Here is a 27488-nt window from a genome sequence, read left to right as displayed (position 1 = left end):
AGCCTTCCTGCTGGCAGTTTGTGCAGCCCGTCGTATATCCGAGCTACAAGCACTGTCCTGCCATGAGCCGTTTCTCAGGTTCACCCCGGGAACTATCCAGTTAAGCACAGTTCCCTCGTTCCTCCCCAAGGTGGTGTCTCACTTCCATCTCAACCAAACCATCTTGCTACCATCGCCAGATGAGCATAAGAATTTGGAAGAGGCTCGAAGTCTACGCCACCTCAGCATCGGCAGACTCCTATCCAGATACCTGGAAATGTCGGAACCCGTACGAACAACGGACCACCTATTCGTCCTTCACAGCGGGAAGAGGCAAGGGGAAGCGGCCTCGCGAGCAACCATAGCCCGCTGGATCAAAGAAGTCATCAAGGAGGCCTATGTAGAAGCAGGCAAGCTGCTGCCTCTACAAGTCAAGGCCCATTCTACTAGAGCCCAGGCAGTGTCCTGGGCGGAAACCAAGATGCTGTCACCCACCGAGATCTGCAGGGCGGCGACATGGTCCTCTATCCACACCACCTCCAGGTTTTACCGCCTGGATGTTCAGGCTCGGGAGGACACAGCATTTGCAAGGGCAGTACTAAGTGGGTCATGGGCAGCCTCTCACTTGGTTTGGGAGTAGCTTTTATACATCCCATTGGTACCGAGTCCATCTGCTACATGCTAGGAAATGGAGAAATTACTTACCTGATAATTTCGTTTTCCTTAGTGTAGACAGATGGACTCAGCATCCCACCCTGCCGTTACTCCTGGAATTCTCGGGGGACATCCCCGGGAGCAAGTGATTCAAGGGTAAGCCATACTTTCCTTCATCTAGGACACCCATCCTACCGTGTGTCGATGTTTCCCGGTTGAGGGCACTGGTGGTCTCCAGTTTTAGCCAATTCAACCAGTTCAAGTTATAAAGTTATTCAAGTTTTGAAGTTATTCAAGTTATTCAAATTAGTCAGTCACACATATATCTACAATGCTTTTCGAGGAGAATACTGAAGAGCTGCATTTCCTGCAGGGGTATATGTACTAGGGCTGACATCAGATTGCAATCTGATCCGTCTCCAACTGCTACCTATACCCATTGGTCCTGAGTCCATCTGTATACACTAAGGAAAACGAAATTATCAGGTAAGTATTTTCTCCATTTTTGTTGTATCTGCATATTCTACACTGGTGTGTGAGGAGCATGATTGATGGCTATTAGGCTTACATCCCCTATACCACATCAAAAATAAACATTGAGAGTGTTGTACTTTGCTTTTTGACAATTTTTTTTATATTCCATTTTTTATTTCTAGTCTTTAGAAGACATTGATGAACCTAAAATACCTCAGACTGAGTCGAAGTCCCTAGAAAAGACTGCATCCATTTGTACAACAGATGATGAAGATGAAGAAGGCATTGAGGAAGAGAAAGATGATTGGGGTATTTGACATTTAAAGGATTTTTTTATGAGTTAACTTGATAGGTCAGTGGTAGTGTTCTGTATTTTAAGGGGGAGACCTGGCTGTGACTAAGAGTGCTACAGAGGGGCCTGTAGACATTATTCAGGTAGCAGAGTCTGCGGCTTATGTTTGGGCAGCTTGAGCCCTCTGTTACTGGTTTTAGGCAGAGATTCGTTGTGAGCCTTGGGTTTGTGGCTCAGAAGTTATATAGGTTGGAAGTGTTGACAATGATAAGAAAAGTCTTAGGGCTACTAATGACGAAATTTGTAATGGTTCTCTGCCATTTGTTCTGCACCACCATTTCCTTGCACATTGGAAAGTGGTAAAGTGGCATTAGGACTTGATTGTTTTCATTCTGAGAAGGAGATATGATAAATGTACATGATTTTTTCTTTAAAATAAGGGGTGGTGGATTTAAATTGATTCCAGTATTTGTGATTTTAAGCAATTTCTCTTCCCAATTACTACATATGATTGACTCTGGCTAAATGTCCACAAAAATGGTGAAAAATGGCTGACATAGACAGAAGCAGCTTTGCATCCTTGTGTGATGAACATCAGCACTGGTTCATTGAGTCACTGACCCCCATTTGTTTTCTGCTTTTTCTACAGCCAGAACCTCTTAGCATTATCTTGCTGTCCAATGATTTGCATTTTTCACACAGCTTAATAAGTTTCCTGGACAGCAGCAGGCCCTTAACTCTATTATTTCCTTTCCTCTTGAATGTGCTCTCAGTCTTTGGTTTGTGTTATTTGTGCACTTCTTTTCACTGCACTTACTCTTATTCTTTGTGCTGTTGCTCTGTCATCACTATTTAGGAGATTAGCTTAGATATCTTGACTGGCTGATGATAATCAATAGAAAATTGCTGAGTTATCTAACAGAGACTCTCTAGTAGCCCTTGATTTCCCTTGATCGTTTAGTTTATTTACAAATTAGTCTGAGAGCTTGCTTCAACAGTAGAGTCAAAACCATCTTTCTCTGAGCTTGCTTCTAATTGGGGCAAATGAGCACAGCTAGCTTTGCTGTCCTAAGTAATTCATCACTTCCTTTTGATGTTGGTTAGTTGGCTTAATATCCTAATATTTGCTTGGCATTAGGGAACAAAACAGTTCTGTCTTTATTCTTTTGTTTGTCATTTTGAGGTTATAGTGCCTTTTAGGCAAAAAGCTAATTTTTAGGATGTTATAAGAAGCTGAATCACTATTGTTGTTTTTCTCTAAGATCCATCTTTGCCAGAACCCAGTGGAGAGCAAGTCAGATGCCTGAAGATATATTTTGGACATTCTCGTTTCAAGCCGTAAGTGTTTTCTCTGGTTACCTGTAATATGCTGTAGATACAGTGTTTTATCCCAGGACAAGCAGGATGCTAGTCCTCACATATGGGTGATTTCACTGACGGAGCCCGAACGCGGGAAAAACTTCTGTCAAAGCTTCTATAAACTTTTTTTTTTTTAATTTTTTATTTTGCATTTTCAATTTAACAACATATTATTGAATGTAGATGTTACAATATATTAAATTACAATTTTAACCACCATCTATACATCTATTATTCAAAAAAGAAATAATTATAGATAATATAATGGCTCATGAAGGCAAAAGAAAAAATAAAGAGCAAATACTTAGAGGTAAATCAATAGGGTGAAAAATAAAGAATCCCCCCTAAAGAGTAACAACTGAAATTTGGGTTCAACTGGTATCATTTACTACTGCTACTGATTCCCCAGCTACATTCTCTTGGGTTAATGAATCAAGAAACACGCGAAGCTGCGATGTTTCAAAGAAGATATATTTCTGCTGTTGATAGAGAACCTCACATTTGCAAGGGAATCGCAACAGCATCTTACCTCCTTTTGCTTCAGTTTCTGCTCTCAGACCTAAAAATTTTTTCCTTCTATCTTGTGTTAACTTTGAGAAGTCAGGGTACACCCAGATTCTATCTCCATGGAAACTGGCCATACGATTACGCATATAGGCTTTAAACACTGCTTCTCTATCTACTGCAAAGGAGAAGGAAACATGTAAAACAGATCTATTTATGATGGTATCTAAGTCAGATTCAATTACCTCTGTTAAGTTTAAGGGTGATTCTTCCACCTTATTTCTGGCGGAAGAATTTCCTCTAGATGACACATAGTATATTTTTGAGATAGTTGGAATTGCCTGAGAGGGCAACTTCAAAACTTCCACTAAATATTCTCTAAACATGTCATATGGAGAGATCATATAATGTTTAGGGAAATTTAATACCCTTAAATTTAAATACTTCAAGGTATTTTCTATTGTTTCAAACCTTTTTTCATAAACAATTTCTGCTTTCACATATTTTTGTTGATATTTTTCCATCTTATCTAATCTCTTCTCTATTTGTATCACTTTAACATCAGAATTTGATATAGATGATTCAATATTTTTAAAACGCTGGTTTGAATCCATAGTGATTTTTGTTAAATTAACAACTGCAGTTTCCAGAGATTTTATTGCTCCCCAAAGTATGTCCAGTGTTATAACTTCAGGCTTATTCAAGACAGAATACAAGCTCCCCAGTGTATCTGATTCAATTTTCCCACAAGTAGCTGGTACTCCTTCTCCTTCCTCTTGGACTAGAGAAGTTACATTCAAAAAGTCAGGAGAAATATTTAGAGGTGGAGGAGGAGTGCTCGGAGCCCCGGGGCTTAAAGATATTTCGGCCATTAATCCTGGTGTTTGCTCACCACCAGTACTTAAAGCGGCCAAGTCCTCCGGTTTCGACCCTGTTGCTGGGGTGTAAAAAGCAGAAATCCGGGGCTGGGACGGTTCAGGTATGGGAGAAGATACTATCATCTCCCTCACTTTTGCCTTCCGCTTGGTGTGGGGCATAATATCAACAGGTAATCAAGAATTTCCTCCGGATGCTTCTTAAACCCGTTCCCAATCAATTCAGTTCTGCCTTCATAAGTGAGTTGGAGGCTTTGGAAGAGAAATCAAATAGGTTCCAATTAAGTACTTACTTACAGATGACGATTTTCTTAGAAATTTTTCAGTCCCAAAATTATCCTGCTCGCTGATTCAAACAAAGCCGCGTGCCCCTTTGGCGCGCGCGGCTTCGGCGACGCGCCGGCACGATGACACGCCTAGGGGGGTCAGCTCTTATACCTCCCTGAGGTCGAGGTTTGATGACGTCAGCCAGTCGCGGAAGTCCTTGTTAGGGCAGGGAATCCTTCAGCCCTCGAAGAAATGGTAAGGAAATTGAATATTTCAATGGCGTTTTTCACCGATAGGCACTTCCACTCTCCTCCACCTCACTGAAGTGCCTAGGGGGGTCAGCTCTTATACCTCTCTGCAGTCGAGGTTTGATGATGTCAGCCAGTCGCGGAAGTCCTTGTTAGGGCAGGGAATCCTTCAGCCCTCGAAGAAATGGTAAGGAAATTGAATATTTCAACGGCGTTTTTCACCGATAGGCACTTCCACTCTCCTCCACCTCACTGAAAGTTTCTATAAACTTTTGACTGGCTGCCTGAGGCTACTGAGCATGCCCGGCATGCCATGATATTCCCTGTCACAGGGGTCTCACTCCAGTCTTCGTTTTTCCGCGTGCCCATTAGCACCGCGGTCGTCGGAGCCCCGTGAGTCTCCTCACAAAATTTACTGAAAAAGTTAAATAAAACTTCAAAGTTTTTTCCCACATCCGGTCTCATTCCTGTTTAGAACCGAACGGTGACAAACTTTTTCTTAGACTTCTCATTATTTTTGGCGATTCTTTTTCTCAGACTTCCCATTGACGGCTGTCTGTTTTTTCAGCATGGCCTCCGGGTTCAAGAAGTGTTCTTGTAACCGGACCATGTCCGTTACAGATCCGCATACCGAATGTGTGATCTGCCTAGGAGAGAAACATGAAATTTCATCATGTTCTCAGTGCCAACAAATGACCCCAAAGGGTCGAAAACTCAGACTGGAGAAGATGGCCCAAGTTTTCCAACTACAATTATTACCATCGCCATCGACTTCGACCAAGTCTTCACCTACAGGGTAACTAAAAAGCTCCTACTTAAGAAAAAACATGTCGAGGGTTCGGGGGACGCGCTGTCACAGACTCCGTCCTCTGCATCGATCAGGTCAGTGTACAATCTAAGCAAAAACATAAGCACAGGCACCGTCGACCATCGTCGATACCGCCATCGACGGAGCCGTTAGCAAAACGGCCTAAAGTCGTCGGAACTCCAACCTCGATGCCTGCGTTACCTTCGACGTCAACATCGCCTTCACCGATAACGACTACACCGGATTTCACATCCCTTGTTCAAAAATTAGTACTAGATGCATTACAGAAGCAACTTCCGGTGCCATCGCCGATGCCAGTGGACTCACCGATGCCGGCGGGACCACCAATGCCGACTCTCGGTACTATACCATCCATACTACCGATAATGCAACAATTATCGATGCCTGTCACTTCCTCGATGCCTCCATCAGTCACTTCGAGAATACCAATCTCAGAATTCTCATTCCTCCCTACCTCAACGACACCTATGTCATTGATGTCAAGATCACTACCTCTGTACACCACTGCTCCCACTATACCATACCTTCCCAAAAAGGCATTTCCTAGCGTGTAGCAGATGGACTCATTACAAATGGGTATAGTGTGCTCGTGCTAGCAGTTGGAGACGGATCTGACGTCAGCACGGGTACATATACCCCTGCAGGAAGTGCAGGCGCTCAGTAATTTCCGTCTCCAAAGCAGTTTGGAGCTACCTTACGCTTGCTGAGCGTTTTTCCAAATTCCAACGACTAAATTCTTAGAAGAATACTACATGAAGACGAGCCCCGCACTCCTGTGGTGATACCCTCGTGTCCCTATCCCAGTTGAGTTTCCCAAGGCGATTTCCGTGGTCCCTCGGAAGTAAGAGCCTCGGTCCGGTGGCTGGATCGCAGCAGCGACCTAGCCCCCGAGTGAGAAGGGCTCGGGCGCGGCATAGAGGCAGCCTCGGTCCCGATCCGTTCGCGGTGAGGACTTGGCCCCCGAGCGAGACGAGTTCGGGCGCGGCTTAGAGGCAGCAGGTGCACTTCCTCGAGCGCCGCGGTGACGGTACTCACCCTCTCCCCCCGCAGCCAGAGACCGCCCGGGTCGCAGCCGGGAAGCGCCGAAGATCAGGTAAGGCGTGTACATCTTTACTTTACTGGTCTCCGAAGAGCGAGGATTAGCGGGGCCCACCTACGTGGCAGCCCGCCAAGGAGGTCGCCATTTTGCCTGCCTGCTTGCCGTCGCCATCTGCCCTGGTTCGCCGCCTCGATCAAGCGTTCACACTAAGCGCACAGGCATCGGGCACGTATGTTAGGCGCCCGAAAGTAATTGGGCGCACGTTCATAGGCGCACATTTGATAGGCGCACATTTGATAGGCGCATATTGAAAGGCGCATACTTTCGGCTGAGAGCACCGGAGTGTACAGATAACAGACGCGATGGAGCGTATGAGAGCCCATGCGTACACAGAGCCGGCACCTCCAGAATCAGGCATAAGAGCTCTAGGCCTCTGCTCAGCATGCCATCTCAGAGCTACACAGAGCGAGGAAGCAGACTCCCTATGTGCCCAATGTGAGGAAGCCCTGGGAGTTCCAGGCCAGGGCCGGTCCCAGCCCAGATTAACTGCCAGTTTCTCAGGGAACACCCCGAACCTAGCAGGTGAGCAGCCAGGGAACCCTACAGACCTGGTGCCCCTACGGCTAGAACCTGCTTCGCTCTCCTGGGTGGAATTATTCAAGGGGATTCACGCCTTTGTCAAGATGCAGTCTGATCCCCGAATGGACCCATACGTACCGGATGACCCTGCCCCTGGACCCTCAAGACCTAGGCACGGCCACCCGCCACCCGGAAGCCCCACTTATGGGGACTCAGATTACTCTGAGGAAGACGGCGAGCCCCCCGAGGAGGGAGAACTTCTCTCGGGGATAGAGCGGTATCGAACCATGAGACGCTTCTTTCTTAAGGAGGATCTTCCAGACCTGGTCTCTCAATGCCTGTTGGAGCTGGCTATCCCGGGCCCAGGCACCCCAGGGGAGCCTAGAATGAACCCCCTGCTAGAGGGCCTGCGTCAAACGGCTCACCATTTTCCCCTCCTACAAGCAGCACAGCAGCTAATCGATCTGGAGTGGGATGCGCTGGAGGCCTCATTCAAAGGGGGTCGGACCTTGTCTAGCATGTACCCCCTGGACCCGGCATCCAAGGAGCTGCTGGCGTGCCCCAAGGTAGACGCCATAGTTTGCGCAATTGTGAAGCGCACCACCATTCCAGTGGAGGGAGGGGCGGCCCTCAAGGATGCACATGACCGGCGCCTGGACGCCATTCTGAAACAAGCCTTTGAGGTGGCAGCCATGTCCCTACGAATAGCGACCTGCTACACCGTGGTGGCGCGTTCCTGTTTATCACAAGCCCGGAACAACACCCCGGGAGAAGAAATGGAATCAGCTCTCTCGTTCCTCACTGACACTGCCTCCGACCTAGTCCGCACGGTAGCCAAGGGAGTGTCGTCCTCAGTGGCAGCCAGGAGACAGCTCTGGCTACGAAATTGGTCGGCCAACTCCTCCAAGACGCGCCTTACAAGAATGCCCTTTAAGGGATCCCTCCTGTTCGGCAGCGACCTCGAGAAACTGGCTAACAAATGGGGCGCCTCTCCATTACCCCGTCTACCAGAAGACAAGTCAAGGAGGAACCAGCACCCTGTTCCTAGGCCATCCAGAGGTAGAAGCTCTCAACGCTTCAACCCTTACAGGACTAGCTACCAAGCACCTCCTTCTCGGACCAGGAACCAGTCCTTTCGGACCAGGCACAACAAGAGGGGAACCGGCTCGGGTTCGGGTCCCGGCCGCACCCCACAATGAGAATCAGATGGCCCATCTGGGGAAGAAGCCATAGGGGGCAGGCTAACCCTATTCTACCGCAGATGGGCCGAGATTATGTCGGACCAGTGGGTCCTCGCCATCATCCGAGAAGGGTATTACCTGGACTTCCTTCGTCTCCCTCCGGACAAGTTTGTGGAATCTCCTTGTCCACCCCTCAAGAGGGTGGCACTGGAAGCCACCTTGGGGAGGCTCCTGTCACTAAAAGCCATAATCCCAGTGCCTGCATGGGAGATAAATTCTGGGCATTACTCCATTTATTTCATCGTACCCAAGAAGGGGGGGGGGCACCTTCAGACCCGTCCTGGACCTCAAGTCAGTCAACCGGCACTTAAGGGTCCCAGGATTTCGCATAGAAACTGTGCGGTCAGTCCGAAGTGCAATACAGCCAGGGGAGTATCTCGCATCCCTGGATCTGTCAGAGGCTTATTTGCATATCCCAATCCATCGGGATCACCAGCGCTACTTACACTTCAAAGTCCTGAAACAGCACTTTCAGTTCCGGGCTATACCCTTCGGGTTAGCCACCGCGCCGCGGACCTTTACCAAGGTAATAGTAGTGGTGGCGGCGTCACTCAGGAAGGAAGGAATTCTCGTCCATCCCTACCTAGACGATTGGCTGATAAGGGCAAAGTCACCGAAGGAGAGCCACCGGGCAACCAACAGAGTTATATCTCTTCTGGAAAGCCTAGGATGGGTAGTCAACACAAACAAGAGCTCTCTACAGCCTTCGCAGTCGCTGGAATACCAAGGAGTCCGATTCGACACCCAGAAAGACAAGGTCAGCCTGACCCCAAGAGGAGATCAAAACTCCGGAATCGTTTGCAGCATTTGCTGAGCACCACCCGGCCCACAGCTTGGGATTACCTGCAGGTCCTTTGCCTAATGGCCTCCACTCTGGAAGTGGTACCATGGGCACGGGCTCATATGAGACTGTTACAACGCGCCCTCCTATCTCGGTGGAGCCCACGATTGCAGAACTACACCGTGCATCTACCTCTACCGGCCAGAGTACGGAATCAGTTACGGTGGTGGCTGCAGCCCGGCCACGCGAGCCGGGGGGCAAAGATGTCCTCCCCAACCTGGACCCTGCTCACTACAGATGCCAGCCTGAGCGGCTGGGGAGCACACTGCGAAGAGCTAACCGCCCAAGGGCGGTGGAAAAGAGAAGAGTCGGGGTGGAACATCAACCGACTAGAGGCACGGGCAGTCAGGATAGCATGCCTGCGATTTGCCCACAGACTTCGAAACAGAGCAGTCAGAGTGATGTTGAACAATGCCACCACGGTGGCGTACATCAACCGACAGGGCGGAACCAGAAGCCGACAGGTATCCCTAGAAGTAGCCCCCCTGATGGCTTGGGCAGAAGCAAATCTCCAGGACATCTCCGCCGTCCACATCGCCGGGAAGGACAACACCACGGCAGACTTCCTCAGCAGAGAAAGCCTAAACCCGGGGGAATGGCAGCTGTCATCCACGGCCTTCCAGATGATTGTGGATCAGTGGGGGACTCCGGGCATGGACCTACTAGCGGACAGGTCCAATGCTCAAGTACCCAGATACTTCAGTTGTAGGCGGGATCCTCTATCCCAGGGGATCGACGCCCTGGTACAGCCATGGCCTCAGGGTATCCTGCTATATGCCTTTCCTCCATGGCCCCTGCTAGGCGCCATTATACACAAGATTCAGCGGCACAGAGGCCTAGTTCTTCTGGTGGCCCCGGACTGGCCAAGAAGACCCTGGTACACAGACATGAGAAGGCTACTGGCAGGGGATCCTCTACCCCTGCCCCCTCACAGGGACCTGCTGCGCCAAGGTCCCATTCTCCACAAGGATCCAGCTCAATTCTCTCTTACGGTCTGGCCATTGAGAGGGCTAGACTGAAGAAAAGGGGATACTCGGGGTCGGTAATAGATACACTCCTCCGAGCACGCAAGTTCTCCACCTCACTGACTTATATAAGGATCTGGAGAGTATTTGAAGCCTGGTGCGAAACTCACAGCACCAATCCACATGCCGCCAAAATCCTCCTCATTCTGGATTTCCTGCAACATGGACTTCAGAAGGGGCTGTCCCTCAATTCAGTCAAGGTCCAGGTGGCAGCGCTATCCTGCTACGGCCCCAGGAGTGACGGCAACAGCATTGCCACACCCAGACGTTTCACGTTTCCTGAAAGGAGTCAAAGACATTCGTCCGCCACTGAAATGGCCGGTGCCCCTGTGGAACCTCAACCTAGTTTTGGAATTCCTAGCGGGACCCACCTTCAGACCCCTTCGAGGCCTGTCCCTCCATTTGTTAACCTTGAAGATGGTGTTCTTGCTGGCCGTATGATCAGCACGCCGCATCTTCGAGCTACAAGCGCTGTCCTGCCGCGATCCGTTTCTCAGAATCACTCCACTAGGCTATCCATCTTTGCACGGTTCCTTCCTTCTTACCCAAGGTAGTCTCGCACTTCCACCTCAACCAAACCATATCCTTGTCAACCACGGAAGGTTTGAAGAAGTCGGAAGACGGTCGAATACTGCGTCATCTCGACATCGGCAGGCTGCTGTCCAGATACCTGGAAATGTCGGAAGCAGTACGAAAGACGGACCACCTGTTCGTCCTTCACAGTGGGAAGAGGCAAGGTGAAGCGGCCTCACGGGCGACCATTGCCCGCTGGATCAAAGAAGTTATCAAGACGGCCTACATAGAAGCGGGAAAACCACCACCTCTACGGGTCAAGGCTCACTCTACCAGAGCACAAGCGGCCTCCTGGGCAGAAACTAGGATGCTGTCGCCTGCGGAGATATGCAGAGCGGCAACATGGTCCTCCATCCATACCTTCTCCAGATTCTACCATCTGGATGTCCAGGCCAGGGAGGACACAGCATTTGCAAGGGCAATCCTAAACGGACCTCGGGCAGCCTCCCACCCAGTCCAGGAGTAGCTTTTGTACATCCCATTTGTAATGAGTCCATCTGCTACACGCTGGGAAATGTAGAGATTACTTACCTGATAATCTCGTTTTCCTTAGTGTAGGCAGATGGACTCAGCATCCCGCCCGGCTGCCGATATATATAGGGATTCACCGTTTCAAGGTAAGCTATGTTTCCTTACATTGGGCATCGACCCTGCCGGGTGTCAACGCCTTCCGGTTGAGAACACTGGCGGTCTCCAGCTACTGTCAATCGGTCAGGTTAATCATGTTCAGTTAATTGATCGGTCAGTCACACATATATCCATAAAGCTTTTGCAAGGAAGATTACTGAGCGCCTGCACTTCCTGCAGGGGTATATGTACTACGTGCTGACGTCAGATCCGTCTCCAACTGCTAGCACGAGCACACTATACCCATTTGTAATGAGTCCATCTGCCTACACTAAGGAAAACGAGATTATCAGGTAAGTAATCTCTCCATTTCACACTAAGAGAGCATCATTGGTAACAAAAGAACCAATCTCTCAAGATAGGTCCTTACAGGATATTACCAAAAGGTATACGGACTTACTATCTTCTTTGCCAACCGCACCAGAAGATGTACCGCCTGAACATTCTTCATCAGATAATCCTTTACCAGGACCCTCTGGGATACACACTACTCAAAAGGCAACACCACCTCATCAACCGACTCAATATGATTCCTGGTCTGACATGGATTCCGAACCATCATCAGAGGATTTTATGTCAGATCCATCTCCGCTACCTGCCACAAAGCAGTCACCACCGGAAGATTTCACATTCCAGTCATTTGTACAAGAAATGGCAGATAATATTCCTTTTCAATTACATACTGAACAAGATAATAGGCAACAAACACTAGAAGTGCTTCAATTTGTTGATCCCCCTAAGCACACTCTTGCCATACCTGTCCACGACATTCTGTTACAATTACAACAACGTCTTTGGGAACACCCTTGTTCAGTCCCTGCAATAAACAAGTGCATTGAGTCTACTTATTTGGTACAACCTTCCTCTGCATACCAAAAAACACAGCTTTCCCACCACTCGGTGGTTGTGGAATCGGCCCAAAAGAAATCTCGATGGACAAGAGCCCGTTCCTCAATCCCTCCAGGGAAAGACAATAGGTTCCTTGACCAGCTGGGCCGCAAAGTGTACCAAGGAGCAATGCTGAATTCCAAAATATCAGCATACCATTTGTATATGACACAATACCACAGAAAATTGTGGAAACAAATGGAAGAGTTTGTGCCATCTTTGCCTGCACAATATCAAGAAGCTGCGCAGGCTGTTATAAATAACGGTTTTAATGCGGGCAAACACCAAGTACGGGCCGCATATGACAGTTATGACACTGCCTCACGAGTGGCTGCTTCGGGCATTGCTGCAAGACGCTGGGCCTGGCTTAAAGCATTCGATTTAAGACCAGAGGTACAGGACAAGCTGGTTGATCTTGCCTGCCTGGGGAATAACCTGTTTGGTTCAAAAGTCCAGGATTCTGTTTCCCAACTACGGGAGCATACAGAAACACTGCGGCAGTTATCCACACTGCCACATGACCCTTCTACACATGCTGCCAGATGACCATCACGAAGGGATACCAGAAGGCCCTTCTTCAGACAGCGAAAATACTACCCCCCATCGTCTAGACCGAGACCTCCTAGATCTCAGCAAAGACCTCAACAGCGACAGCAAAGAGCTCCAAGACCAGCACCAGCCCCTCAAACTGGACCTGCAACTGGTTTTTGAGATTACGTCCGGAGAACAGAGCCCACATGCCAACCCTTACCCAACGCTACCAGTAGGAGGCAGACTACAAAAATATTACATCAATTGGACATCGATAACGTCGGACCAATGAGTCCTGTCTATCATCCACAAAGGATACCATCTCAATTTCAATTCAATCCCTCCAGATTTTCCACCAAAACCTTCTCATCTCAGCGAAGATCACATTCTTCACCTTCACAAAGAATTAGCTACCCTTCTGAGCGCCAGGGCAGTCGAGAAAGTACCCTGGGCCCAGCAGGGCAGAGGATTCTACTCCCGTTATTTCCTCATTCAAAAGAAAACTGGAGGCCTTCGTCCTATATTGGACCTCAGGAATCTCAACAAATTTCTAAAAAGAGAAAAGTTCAGAATGGTATCCTTAGGCATAATGCTCCCACTCCTTCAACAAGGAGATTGGCTTTGTTCTCTGGACCTTCAAGATGCTTATGCTCATATTCCAATTTTTCCCCCTCATCGCATGTATCTGCGCTTCATGGTAGGAAATCAACACTTCCAATACAGAGTTCTACCATTCGGTCTTGCCTCTGCTTCCAGAGTATTCACAAAATGTCTGGCAGTCATAGCAGCACACTTGCACAAACAAGGTGTTCATGTTTTCCCATATCTCGACGATTGGCTCATAAGAAGTCAGTCGCAAGAAGGAGCTCTAACTTCCCAAAATCACACGATTGCTGTGTTTCACAACATGGGTTTTCTCATCAACTATCCAAAATCCCATCTAATTCCTTCTCATCTTCTCCAGTTCATAGGAGCAGAGTTAAATACTATCCTCGCAAAAGCCTTTCTACCTGGCGATCGAGCAGAAACGCTGTCCCACTTGGCAAAGTCGTTACCTTCACAGAAACAGGTAACGGCTCACCACTTTCTAACATTATTAGGCCACATGGCTTCCACAGTTCATGTCACTCCTATGGCAATACTCGCCATGAGAGTAACCCAATGGACTTTAAAATCACAATGGATTCAAGCCATTCAACCTTTGCACTCTCCAATCCAAATCACACAACAACTTCGTTCATCTCTCCTTTGGTGGATGAACAAGGACAATTTACGCAAGGGACAGGACTTCCAGCAACCAGTCCCCCAGATAACTGTAACTACAGATGCATCCACCTTAGGTTGGGGAGCTCATATAGACAATCTCCAAACTCAAGGGACATGGACGAAACTCGAAGCAACATTTCAAATCAATTTCCTAGAACTTCGAGCTATACGCTATGCACTGCATGCGTTCAAGGACTGCCTTTTGCACAAGACTGTTTTAATCCAAACGGACAACACAGTAGCCATGTGGTACATCAACAAAGAGGGAGGTACGGGCTCGTATCTCCTTTGTCAAGAAGCCGCACAGATTTGGGGCTGGGCCCTGAAACACTCAATGTTCCTCCGGGCCACCTATCTTGCAGGCATTCAAAATGTAGTGGTGGATCGACTCAGTTGTCAATTCCAACCACAAGAGTGGTCCCTGGATCTCTCAATAGCGACCAGGATATTTCAGCATTGGGGTCAACCAACAATAGACTTCTTTGCGTCACATCTGAATCACAAAGTGACCAATTTCTGTTCTCTACACAAACAGAAGAACCAGCCAGCCAAGGATGCCTTTGCTCGCCCTTGGAACTCAGGCCTACTATACGCGTATCGTCCGATACCACTTATAACCAAAGCTCTAGTGAAATTACAACAAGACAAGGGGTCCATGCTACTCATAGCCCCATATTGGCCTCGACAAGTATGGTTTCCCACACTTCTAGACCTTTCAGTCAGGGATCCCATTCGTCTGGGAGTAGCTCCCACTCTCATCACTCAAGATCAGGGTCGGTTGCGCCACCCCAACCTTCAATCCCTATCCCTGACAGCATGGATGTTGAAAGCTTGATTTTACAACCACTCAATCTTTCATCCAATATATCTCAAGTGCTTATAGCTTCACGTAAACCTTCCACACGAAAGAACTATTCTTCTAAATGGAAGAGATTCTCTCTATGGTGCAGACAAAAGACTATTGATCCTTTCACCTGCCCCACTACTTCTCTTCTAGACTATTTATACTATCTTTCAGAATCTGGTCTCCAGACTTCATCTGTAAGAGTACACTTAAGTGCAATCTCTGCTTACCATAACAAAATGGGAGATGCACCAATATCTACACAACCTCTTATCACCAGGTTCATGAGAGGTTTAACTCAACTTAAACCACCGATTCGGCCTCCAGTCACGGCATGGGACCTGAATCTGGTCTTAACTAAATTAATGTGTTCCCCTTTCGAACCCATAGATTCTTGTGATCTTAAACTTCTCACATGGAAAACTATCTTCCTCATAGCCATTACATCAGCTAGAAGGGTTAGTGAGTTACAGGCACTGGTCACATATGAACCTTACACTAAGTTTCTACATGACAGAATGGTTCTCCGAACACATCCAAAATTCCTTCCCAAGGTAGTTACGGAATTCCACTTGAATCAATCCATAGTTTTACCCACATTCTTTCCAAGACCTCATTCTCATCAAGGAGAACGAGCCTTACACACCTTGGACTGCAAACGTGCATTGTCTTTCTACATAAACCACACAGCAGTCCACAGGAAATCTAAACAACTTTTTGTTTCTTATGATCCAAACAAACCAGGGAAGGCAGTGGGTAAGCAGACTTTGTCAAACTGGCTAGCAGATTGCATACAGTTTTGTTATGAACAAGCAGGCCTTCCTCTCCAAGGGCGAGTAACGGCACATGCAGTCCGGGCAATGTCAACCTCAGTAGCACACTATCATTCAGTACCAATTCTTGACATTTGTAAAGCAGCAACATGGAGTTCTCTTCACACCTTTGCAGCTCATTACTGCCTAGATAAAGAAGGACAACAAGATTCAGCCTACGGACAATCTGTCTTAAAGAACTTGTTTCCTGTTTAAACCCAACTCCTTCTACAACCTCCCAAAATCCACGGAGCCATTGAGATTCACTAACTCATACTTCTCGATCCACCACGAAGGACGGTAAGTACTCTAATCCTGCTTCAGCAACAATCCCATTGAGACCTGGTCCCTAAATCAGGCCACATGGTTTTGGAAGGTTCTAGGTCGTATTTTCCTCCAAGAACCGTATTAGTGTCACATATCGCTTTTTTCCAGCTATGTTTGACAAAACACCAAGAGAACCTCTCTACCAATAATTTGGGATTACATCGAAACATCCTCCCGTTGCCAGCAATGGGACTCCGTACTCGATAATACTCTGGCTTCTGGTTCCTAATTACACCCCGAAGTCCCAGATACATTAGCTGATCTGCTAGACACAAGATTGAGCAGACACTGCCTCAAGTGCAAGCCTACCTCGAGACCTGGTGACAGCTCTCGACATTTTCTTGCACAGCAGACAGATGCGGATAAGACTTTTACCGCTCATGCTCCCACGGGAGACCAGCTGATATCCAGATTACATCAGCTCCGCCAGTTGGACAACCTCCTGGTCTCTCAACCTTGCTGAATATCAGAGCAGCCCATCCCACTTAGTACCAGGGCTTGGGGTACAGTCCACCGGCCGCTGCAATTCGGGAGGGGGAGGGGGGGGAGAGTTTTAATCCCACTATTCCTTCTTTCAACAGAAAGCAGATGCTCTCTGCCCATCCTGGACCTCAGAAATGTCAACAACTTTCTTCAGAAGGGACAGGTAAAATGGTGTCTCTCGTCACCATGCTTCCCTTACCGCAATAATTGGGTTGCCTCTCTCCTCTAGTCTTTCTATGTGCTTCATAGTGAGTCAACAACATTCCAGTGCCAAGTTCTGCTGTTCGCTCTAGCTTCGACAACTTGTGTATTTCACCAAATGCCTAGCAGTGACTGCTGTTTCTCTACGGAGCAAAACATCGTTCACGCTTTTCCTTGCATGGACAACTGCCTAATAGGAGTCAATCCAAGCAAGGAGCTCTAAATTCTCCATGACTCGCTATAAATCTACTGCCTGGGATTTCTGTTTAACTACCATAAATCCCATATGGAGCAGTTCTGGACACTACAGTCGCAACGAACTTCCTGCCCAACAAGTGCGCAGACATCCTGTCAAATTCCTACACATCTCTGTGCGCATGCAACATAGTCTCAACCCCTCAATTCTTTCATTGATGGGCCATGGGGTTTTTCACTATCCATTTCACTCATATGCCCAGATTGGCTATGAGTAAAATTCAGTGGATTTTCAAATATCAGTGGCTCTAAGCTGTTCAACCGCTTTTGTCCTGATCCATATTACCGATCTAGAACCAAATCCTCAGATGGTCCTGGTCATGGTCACATTTACTTAGGGTTGAAAAGTTCAAATCCACATCTTCCCAACCCAATATGTGTCTATTCCGCTCCATACAGAGTTTCACATCAACTTCCTGGAGCTTCGAGCCATTAGTTGTGTCTTTTATGACATAAAATACTGCCTCTGCAACAAACAAAACAGACAGACAGCATAGTGGCAATGTGGTATTCCAACACACAAGCATGCACAACCTCTTAGCTGCTCTGCCAGGAAGCTGCGCAGCTCTAGCCTTCAGCCCTTGCACATTCCATGCATTCCTGGGCCACTTATCTAACAGACTTACTGAACACACTAGCAGACCTTCTCCATAGATGTTTCCATCCTCTCGAATAGTCTCTGACAACATGTGTAGAGAGCAAAATCTTCTAGCGCTGAGGTCAACCTACCTTGCCCTCTGCATCCGAATCAAACCATACGATGGACAGGTTCTCCTCCCTACACATGTGTCGGAATGCATTCCTGTGGATGCCTTTGCTCACTCTGCAACAAAGGCCTCTTATATATATGTGTCTCTTTCGACGCTTCTCATAGCCAAAACTCTCATTATGTTACAACAGGACGAGGTTCACTGTTTCTCAGACCCACGTCCTGACTGCAACAAGTATGCTTTCCCATACTTCTCAACCTATCACTCCAGTAACCAGATCGCCTGCTCATGGGTCAGTCTCATATCACAGTCTCACTGATGTTCTCAGGTACTGGTAACATCACAACAGCCTTCCACACGTAAGTCTTACCATTCGAATTGGCATGATTTACCACATGGCACATACAAAATGATATTAGCCCCTTTATCTACACCACTCCTTTTCTCTTAGGTTTCTAACATACCCTCGGATTCTGGTCCCCAGACATCCTCCGCATGGGTACACCTCTGTTCCAGTTCGGCGTACCACTTGGGAGTGGGGATGTCCAATTAATGGTTCAACCCCTTCTGAGTCAGCTTACCATGGGTTATCCACTGATTAAGCTGCCTCTATGTTCACTGGTTACGGAATGGGGCCTACATTTAGTGCTTACAAGACTCGTTCGAGCCTTTTCATTCCTATAACTTAAGTCTGGCATGGGAACTTCTTTCCCTCGTAGTCATCACTTCTGCCAACAGGGTCAGTGAGTTACATACCCTTGTTGCATACTCACCCAACCCTGCATTCCTCTGTGACTGTGTGGTCCTACGTACTCACTCTCATATTCTTCTTAAGGTAGATGCAGCCTCTCACCTTACTCAGAATATACTCTGCCCATTTTTCCCAATGCCTCCCTCTCACCAGGGTGAGAGGGTTTTCCACTCCTTGGACTGTAAGAGTGCACTTGCATTCTATCTAGACCATAGGAATTACACCTAACTGTTTCCTTCTTTGACAAAAGACAAGTTGCGAGTTCAAGTGGGCAAACAGACTCTCTCCAACTGACTAGTAGACTGTAATGAATTCTGCTATGACACACCATGCCTTCCTCTCTAGGTGTGAGTAAAGGCACATTCTATAACGGCCATGACAACATCGGTACCACACTATCGTTCAGTACCAATGGCCGCTATTTCCTAGGCTGCAACTTGTAGCTCTCGTCATACATTCGCAGCCCCCTACTACTTATCAATGACGGTGTGTCAAGACTCTGCCTTTGGCCAACCTGTCTTGAAAAGCTTTCTTCCATGATAATCCCCAACTCCTTTCACAACCACCTGCTGTGATGTCAGGCTGCCTTATCATTGCCTGTAGCACTCCAATTATTGCGCTTCCGCACGAGTTGTCTGCTATTGGACCCAACTCTGTGGGGCGGCGGGTGGGTTTCGTGAGGACTACCATCCTGCTTGTCCTGGGAGAAAGCAGAATTGCTTACCTGTAACAAGTGTTCTCCCGGTCTGCTACAGTTTTTGTTTTTTTCACTCTCGCTTTTTGCTACAAACGAGACTGAAGGGAGACCCCTGTGGACACAGGGATAATGGCATGCTGGGCATGCTCATTGCACTCAGTGTGCCAGTCAAAGCTTTCTAGAAACTTTGACAGAAAGTTTCCGTGCTAGGGCTCTGTCCAGTGACGTCACCCATATGTGAGGACTACATCCTGCTGTCCTGGGAGAACACCTGTTACAGGTAAGCAACTCTGCTTTCCGCGCTGCAGTTTGCCTCACGGTTAGGATTCTCACATATATTTCCTCACGGAAAAATCTCAAAATTTACTTTAGAAAAACATTCCCTCATAGGGATCTCCCATCGGGGAAAGTTTCCCTTTGTTCAGTGAGTAAAATATTTACTATCCCGGGTCGGTTCCCGCTGCAGTTTTTTTGGTGCCCACAGGCCATCGTCTGTTTTTTTGGGCCTCAACCTCTGCCATCATGGCAACAGGTTTCCGACAATGTCTGGAATGCCCTCAAACCATGTCGATTACTGAACTACATGATGTTTGTGTGCTGTGCCTTGGCTCATCACACGACGTATCTACTTGCCCAAGTTGTGCCCAGATGACTCCGAAGAGTAGGCGGGCTCGCCTCGACAAGATGGAGACCCTGTTCAAAATTGAACTGACTCCATCGACGCACCCAATCGTCACCGGCAGGAGCATCGAAAATGTTGATCATAAAACCTTGCCGGGAGTACCAGGGCAGCAGTAACCGTCTGTCACCGACTCCGTCTAAGTCATCGACAGCATCTACCTCGGCGCTGGGGAAAGACCGGGCCGAGGAATACATAGACACCAGCACTGACGCAAGTCTACTCCCGGTGCCAGCACCGGCACCGCCTCGACCTCAATGGCTATCGAGCCACTTGCGAAGATGACATGGGTAGAGGAGTTGTTAACACCCTCGCCACCCGAACTGCCAAGGCGATCCCCACCGATATCGGTGCCGGGTACTGAGCCCCCTCAGGGCCCTGTGGAGGTGCCAGTAGCACCTCCACAGGACCCTGTCACCCCCTGTAGCTGCGATAACTATACCAGCTTTAGGGAGGAACTGGATGGTTTTATCTGCCAGGCAGTGCTCGATGCTCTCAGAGACCTACAGCCACCAGTACCGGCCCCCATACCGGCACAGACACCGGAGCCATCGATATTTGCACCATTGCTTGATACACTCATCGGTGCCCTTCCAATGCATCCAGGACCACTGATGCCAAAGAAGCCGACGCAACCTCTGAAAGCCCCGATTCCAATTCCTGGGTCTTCAGAAGATGAGGGCACCGATTCCAGTCCCATTTCACCAAAGCCTGAACCGATATCTGGTCCATCCGGGCTCTTGGGACAGAGATGCCCGCGTTTTTCATCGATGCCTCTGATGCCATCGAAACCTGCATCGATGCTATCGCACCATCCGAGGCCATCAAAGGATCCATCGGTGCCAAATTGTCCTACAGCATCAACCTTCTTCCCACCTTCAGGATCTCGACCAGAGACCTTCTCTGATACATGGGAAGATGTAGACACCGACATTTCCAAGGAGGATATTTTGTTGGAACATCTCCTCCAGAGGAAAGGAAAAAATCTCCCCCAGAGGACCTTTCCTTTGCCAATTTTGTTAGGGAGATGTCAGAGACAATTCCCTTTGATCTCATTACTGAGTAAGACACAAAGCACAAGGCACAAAGTTCTCCAATTTGTTGATCTCCAAAGGAAGTCATAGCAATACCAGCACACGAGATACTAGTAGATCTACAGCATCGTTTCTGGGAGCATCCTTGTGCTGTTCAGCCAGTAAATTAAAGGACAGCTGCAACTTATCTTGTCTAACACATCCCTGGATTCCAAAAACCTCAACTACCCCATAAGTCAGGGGTAGTTGAATCTGCACAAAAGAAATCCAGAAGATTGCGACCACATTCTTCCAATCCTCCTGGTAAAGATCAAAAATTCCTTGACATAGGTCGCAAAATGTTTCAAGGGTCTATGCTGGTGTCACGGATAGCTGCATACCTTTACATGACACAGTACCAGAGGAATCTGTGGAAACAGGTTCAGGAAATAGCAGACTCTGTTCCTTAACAACACCTACATCTCGTGTGCGGACAGCTAGACCGTCTCAGAGAGGGCATCCTTGACAGCCTAAGACATCCAGACCTCAGCCTCCTCCACAAACAGGCCAGGCATCTGGATTTTGAAACCTTTCCAGAGAACAGCAGCCCCTCCATAAATCCAGAACCAGATTTATCAGTAGGAGGTCGAATTCATCACTTCATAACCAATTGGCTCAACATCACTACAAACCAATGGGTTATTTCCATCACAACCCAGGGATACCGTCTAAACGTTCTCACGGTACCCCAGGATTCACCACCTAATCCACTGTGGATGCACAAAGATCACACAACTCTTCTAGAGTCCACCTTTCTGAGCGCCAGGGCTGTGGAACCTGTACCCCGGGCACAGCAGGGCAGAGGGTTCTACTCCTGCTATTTTCTCATTCCAAAGAAATCAGGCGGCCTCCGCAATCTCAAAAAATTTCTACGAAAAGAAAAATTCTGGATGGTGTCCTTGGGCTCTGTTCTCTGGATCTTCAAGATGCTTAAGCTCACATTCCAATCTTCCCACTTCACCACAAGAATCTACAGTTCTTAGTGGGACATCAATATTTTCAGTACCGGATTCTGCCTTTCGGACTGGCTTCCGCACCCCAGGTATTTACAAAATGCCTCGCAGTTGCTGCGGCCTATCTATGCAGGAAAAGCATATGTCTTTCCCTACCTCGATGACTGGCTAATCGAGAGCCAATCAAAGCAAGGAGCTCTCGATGCATTCAAGCTCCCTACCCATTTGCTACACTCGTTGAGATTTCTTATTAACTGTCAAAAATCCCACCTAACTCCATCTCACCTCCTCACTTTCATCGGAGTGGACTTGGACGCCACAGTAGCAAAGGCCTTTCTACCCAACGACTGCGCAGAAACACTCTCCAAGCTGGCAACGTCTCTGCTCTCAAAACATACAGCGTCAGCCCATCAATTCCTAACGTTGCTGGGCCACATGGCTTCCACAGTCCACGTCACTCCTATGGACAGGCTGGCCATACGAATAACTCAATGGACCTTGAAGTCTCAATGGCTCCAAGCCAGTTACGTTTATCATTTCTCTGGTGGATGAAAAAGAACATCTCGCTAACAGGTCTACCTTTTCAGCAACCAGTTTTGCAAATAACTTTGACCACAGACGCATCCACCTTAGGTTGGGGGGCTCATGTGAACAATCTTCAAACTCAAGGTACTTGGACACAGCTCGAAGCAACATTTCAGATCAACTTCCTAGACCTTCGAGCTATACGTTATGCTCTATATGTGTTCAAGGACTGCTTTTCACACAAGACTGTTCTCATACAAACAATCAACACAGTTGCAATGTAGTACTTGAACAAGCAGGGCAGCACAGGCTCTTATCTCCTCTGCCAAGAAGCCGCGCAGATCTGGGCCTGGGCCCTTTCACACTCCATGTATCTACTGGCCACTTATCTAGCAGACATGCAGAACGTGATAGCAGATTGCCTCAGCCAACAGTTCCATCCCCACAAGTGGTCTCTGGATCCGGGGTAACGACCAGAATCTTCCAACGCTGGGGTCAACCAACAATAGACCTCTTTCTCACAGGACAAGCAGGATGGTAGTCCTCACATATGGGTGACATCATCAGGATGGAACCCACTCACTGACCCTGCATCCAGCAGGGGTCCCCTTTCAGTCTCTTTTTTTTTTCCTTGCAGCAGTAGCCATGTGGGTTAAGGAGCTCTCTTGAGATTCCTGACAGGAATTTTCCTCACGGAACTTCTTTAAAAATTTTCAAAAAATTCTATCCCATAGGGGTCCCTCTATCGATATCCGTACTCCGTGGATGAAAGGTAAGGCTTTACCCTTGTTGCGGTCGATTCCCGTCGAGTTTTCCCTTCGGGCCTACCGGCCATCGACTGCACCGCGGCTAAAATTTTGTCAAAGCCATGGCATCTGGTTTTCGTCGGTGCCCCGATTATCCTCTGATAATGTCCATCACGGACTCGCACAGAGTTTGTGTATTGTGCTTGGGGGCTGACCACAATATCCTAACTTGCCCCAAATGTGCCCAAATGACGCCGAAGGCCCGTAAAGCCTGCTTGGAGAAGATGGAGTTTTTTTCTCATTCAAAACCCCTGACTCCATCGACCGCTTCGACTTCATCTGAGCCGGTGCCGTGGACCTCTTGCCAGCAGTGGGACACCGGTGCTGCTCGACTGGCATAGACTACTCCAAAGGTGTTGACTTCTTCCTCCTCACTTCAGGAGAAGGACCGAGGCGAACTTTGTGAAAAGCGTCGATACCGGCATCGGAAGGCTCAGTTCGCTGATCCAGGCAAGCCCTCTGCACCGGCGTCGACAGAGCCACCGACAAAGAAATCCTATCCAGAGAAGGCCCCATCCTCCTCTGCAACCGGGTCACCGATGTGTTCCCCACCTTCGTCGGTGCAGGGAACCGTTATTCCACTTTCACCGGTGGACCCTCCGGCTACGCCTCTATTGCCTCCCACTCCGGAACTGAGGTTACATGCCCCAGTCTTCCGTGAGGGATCAGATGATCCAAGAGGCCATTGGTAAAGCACTGAAGAGCTTCCAGCCACCATTGACGCTGGTGCCCACGCTGGTCACCAATCCGATTCCCACAGCGCTAGCACAGATTCTAGGGAGACTGGATGCATTGATCAGTACCCTTCCACCGTTGGAACCGAGGACACCGGTATGTCCTCTTCCTTTGTCATTCCTTTGTCATCAGAAGACGAAGAAACACAGATTCCCATACCACAGTCTGGAGGTCTACCACCAACTCATCCATCGATGTCGCCGGTTCCATCGGTGCCTCCATCGATGCATTCGGTGCCACATCAGATACCATCAATGCCTAGGCCTGGGCCTTCAGGAATAACACCATTTCTCCCCTCTGAAGATCCTCAGGGAGCTGGTGATCAATCTTATGATCCTTGGACTGATGATTCTTATCAGTATGCCACCACATTCCTCTGGGGAAAGATCCGCTTCTCATAACGCAGAACAACAGATGCCTGTGCCACCCCAACCTCCAGGCCCTATCTCTGACTGCCTGGATGTTGAGAGGTTAATACTTCAACCTCTTTTTTTTTTTTTGTGTATATAATCTTTATTAACAGCAGCTATACAGCGAACTCGGCCCACAGTCAGGCTGAAAGAAATATTCAGAAACCAATACAATACAGTGGCATACATTGCATTCCCAACAGATTGTCAGTATACATCGATAAAATCCAAACAGAGGACTCTGAATTTCAGGGGTGCAGAACTAGACATACATACTAGTAAAACAGAACCGCAATCATGGGACACCCTGCTAGAGAATGCCCGAAAGTGCGCAACAACCCCTGGGACATGCTGCACATTTTCCCAGCAGGGATCCCCCAACAGGTGTGTATGATAAATCAAGAATTCAAGAATTCAAGGATTCAAGAACTCATGGATTCAAGGAGTCAAGCAAGTTTTCCCACCTGTCAAGGGATAGCCCCCCCTGATTTTGTCCCCTCCCTTCCTCCCCCCCCCCCAAAACCCCAAGAACCCCCCCAACCCTCCCACCCCCCCTCCCAACTGGTATTGCACGATGCTATAGAGCCGTGACCAACATGCTGAACCTGAGCAGCATAAGTATCAAGGAATAACAAGTGAGTAACAAGTGAATAACAGGCCTGATATCACCAATAAGTAAAACAAAAAAAAAAAAACAAAGGAAACAGTACTTTACTGGTCTATACGCATAAGAACACGACCAGTCAATGAAACCAGGTAGGCCACCCAGTAATAGTTACTAAGTTCATAATAATATCCCAAATCAGAAGGTGATATCCAAATGCAGTCAAAGTCCGGAATCCTTAGGCTTGCTGGGAAGAAGGTTAGTGGTATCCGCAGGAAGTAGGGCAATATAATCCATCCATAAAGTCCAAGTGCTATCATATTGCTTAAGAGACTTTTGTTTTGCCGTCAATAATTCCATATGCAAGAGCCAGAGGATTTTTGTTCTCCAAATGGGTATAAATTGTGGTTTCGGCTCTGTCCACTGGGCCAGGATGGCCACCTTAGCGATAAGTGAGAATTTGTCGATTAGATGAAGTTGTTTAATAGTGAGTCCAGCTCCCGCCAAACCCGGCACACCCAAGAGCCACAGTGGTGGGTCCAATGGAATTGACCGGCTCCACATCTGCCTTGTCAAGTCCTGGAGAGACCTCCACAACCCCCGCACCACAGTACAAGACCAAACCCCATGGTAGAAATCCGGGGTATGGTAGCTGCATCGCGTGCAATGGCGGTCAGAAGTAAGTCCCATATGGAAGACCTGGAGTTGGGAATAATACGCCTGATGTAAAAACTTATACAACTTCTCCCGCAAGGGTACATTTTCGACAAGAGCAGGAATTTTTTGAAAGCAGCGTTTTATGTCCTGGGCCGTTACTGCCGTAGGCAGCAGGCGGTTCCACTTGAGCGCTAAATGATGCAGGGCGGAGAGACCAGCCGATTGTCGCAGAGCTAAATAATATTGGGAACACTTCTGCCGTTTGCCATCCTCTCCCGAAAGGAGAGTACCCAGGTTCTTATAAAGCGCAAAGGAGGGGTTGGCCTTAAGTTCCTCCAGTAGAAAATGCCTCAGTTGTAAATAACCGTAGAAACCAGCCTTTGGGAGGTGATATCTATCTTGAAGTTCCTGAAAGCTGAAAAGTTGAGGAGGGCTAGCGTTCTCCTGAATAAGTTGGAACATAGATAGCACCCCCCTGTCTGCCCATACTTTAAATAAGGGTTGCGTCATTCCCGGAGAGAACTTTAAGTATCCGCGTATAGGCAGGTATGCTGTAGATGACCCTTGAAAAGAGAATATGCGACAAAGGAGATGCCACATCTGGCGGAGGGGACGCACCACCACACTTCTAGCAATGTAATTAGGCAGGCATCGATCATCAAGATGTAGTACCGCCCCCGGCGCATACGGTGCCAACCAGTGTTGGTATAAATCCATAGGAGAGTGGAACGTTGTACCAAGAATCCAATCCCGTACATGTTGAATGAGGCTGGCGTGGTTATAACGTTCAAGATCTGGGCAGTTAAGACCACCTTCCAGTTTAGATAGCATTAAAGTCTTTAAAGGGATTCGAGCTCGTTTGCCGCTCCATAAAAATCGGCTAATCCCCTTATTAATTTCCAAAATGTCCGCTTTTTTTATCCATACAGGAAGCATGTTAAACAAGTACAGCCACCTAGATATCTCCATCATTTGTAGCAAAAGGATTTTCCCTGATACAGGAAGTGGTAAAGCCCTCCACAAGTCCAGACGTTTGAGCATTTTCCGTTTGAGAGGAGTGACATTTAAGTCATAAAGGTGGCTAAGTTTAGCTGGAACATAAACCCCTAAGTATTTAAGAGCTGATTGGACCCACCTCAGCGGAAAGCTACCTGGCCAATTTATCTGCAGGGTACCAAGGATATCAAGTGCCTCTGACTTATCAGTGTTAATTTTGAGCCCTGCAAAAAGCCCAAATTCAGTTTGAATTTTTAATACCAATGGCAAGGAAACCACAGGGTTTGTCAAAAAAACTAGCATATCGTCTGCAAAGGCCGCCACTTTAAATTGGCCTTGCTTGTACATATACCCTTGAATAGTCGGGGATTCTACTAGCTTTCGCAACAGTGGGTCCAAAGCCAAAATATACAGAACCGGAGATAAGGGGCAGCCTTGGCGGACTCCCCGCCCAATAGGAACAGCCTGTGAGAGCATATCATTAGCCCTAATATACGAGACTGGGTTTAGATACAAGATAGAAATAGCCTGGATAAAGGTGGGGGGAAACCCAAACCGCTGCATTACGGAAAACATATACTCCCACGACACACGGTCAAAGGCTTTTTCCGAGTCGAAGCCAACAACCAAGGATTCTACTCGGGAGCCATGTGCTGCTTCAATCGCAGAAATTAACCGTATAACATGAGCCCCAGCATTCCTTCCGCTCACAAACCCTGCCTGATTGCTGGAGATTATCAGGGGTAAGATGGAATTCATGCGTAGAGCAAGGATTCTTGCATAGAGCTTGAGATCGCAATTTAATAATGATATGGGACGAAAGGAGGCAGCCTGTAAAGGGTCTTTCCCAGGTTTAGGTAGCACTACTATGTGGGCATC

At 47.9% G+C, this 27488-nt stretch overlaps 1 protein-coding gene across 1 annotated transcript in view; it reads left to right on the top strand.

The window, feature by feature from the left end:
• Positions 1–27488, top strand: part of WRN (WRN RecQ like helicase) — a 983741-nt gene that overhangs the window by 188968 nt on the left and 767285 nt on the right. Inside the window, exons 4-5 of the mRNA XM_029601951.1 lie at positions 1290–1416; positions 2662–2737. Of these exons, the coding sequence (XP_029457811.1) occupies positions 1290–1416; positions 2662–2737 (203 nt within the window). The remainder of the gene's footprint in view (positions 1–1289; positions 1417–2661; positions 2738–27488) is intronic.

The sequence above is a fragment of the Rhinatrema bivittatum genome, chromosome 1 (assembly GCF_901001135.1).
Source record: "Rhinatrema bivittatum chromosome 1, aRhiBiv1.1, whole genome shotgun sequence".
Taxonomy (NCBI): domain Eukaryota; kingdom Metazoa; phylum Chordata; class Amphibia; order Gymnophiona; family Rhinatrematidae; genus Rhinatrema; species Rhinatrema bivittatum.
Note: the sequence above shows the minus strand (reverse complement) of the source record. Positions and strands in the feature narration are given on the sequence as shown.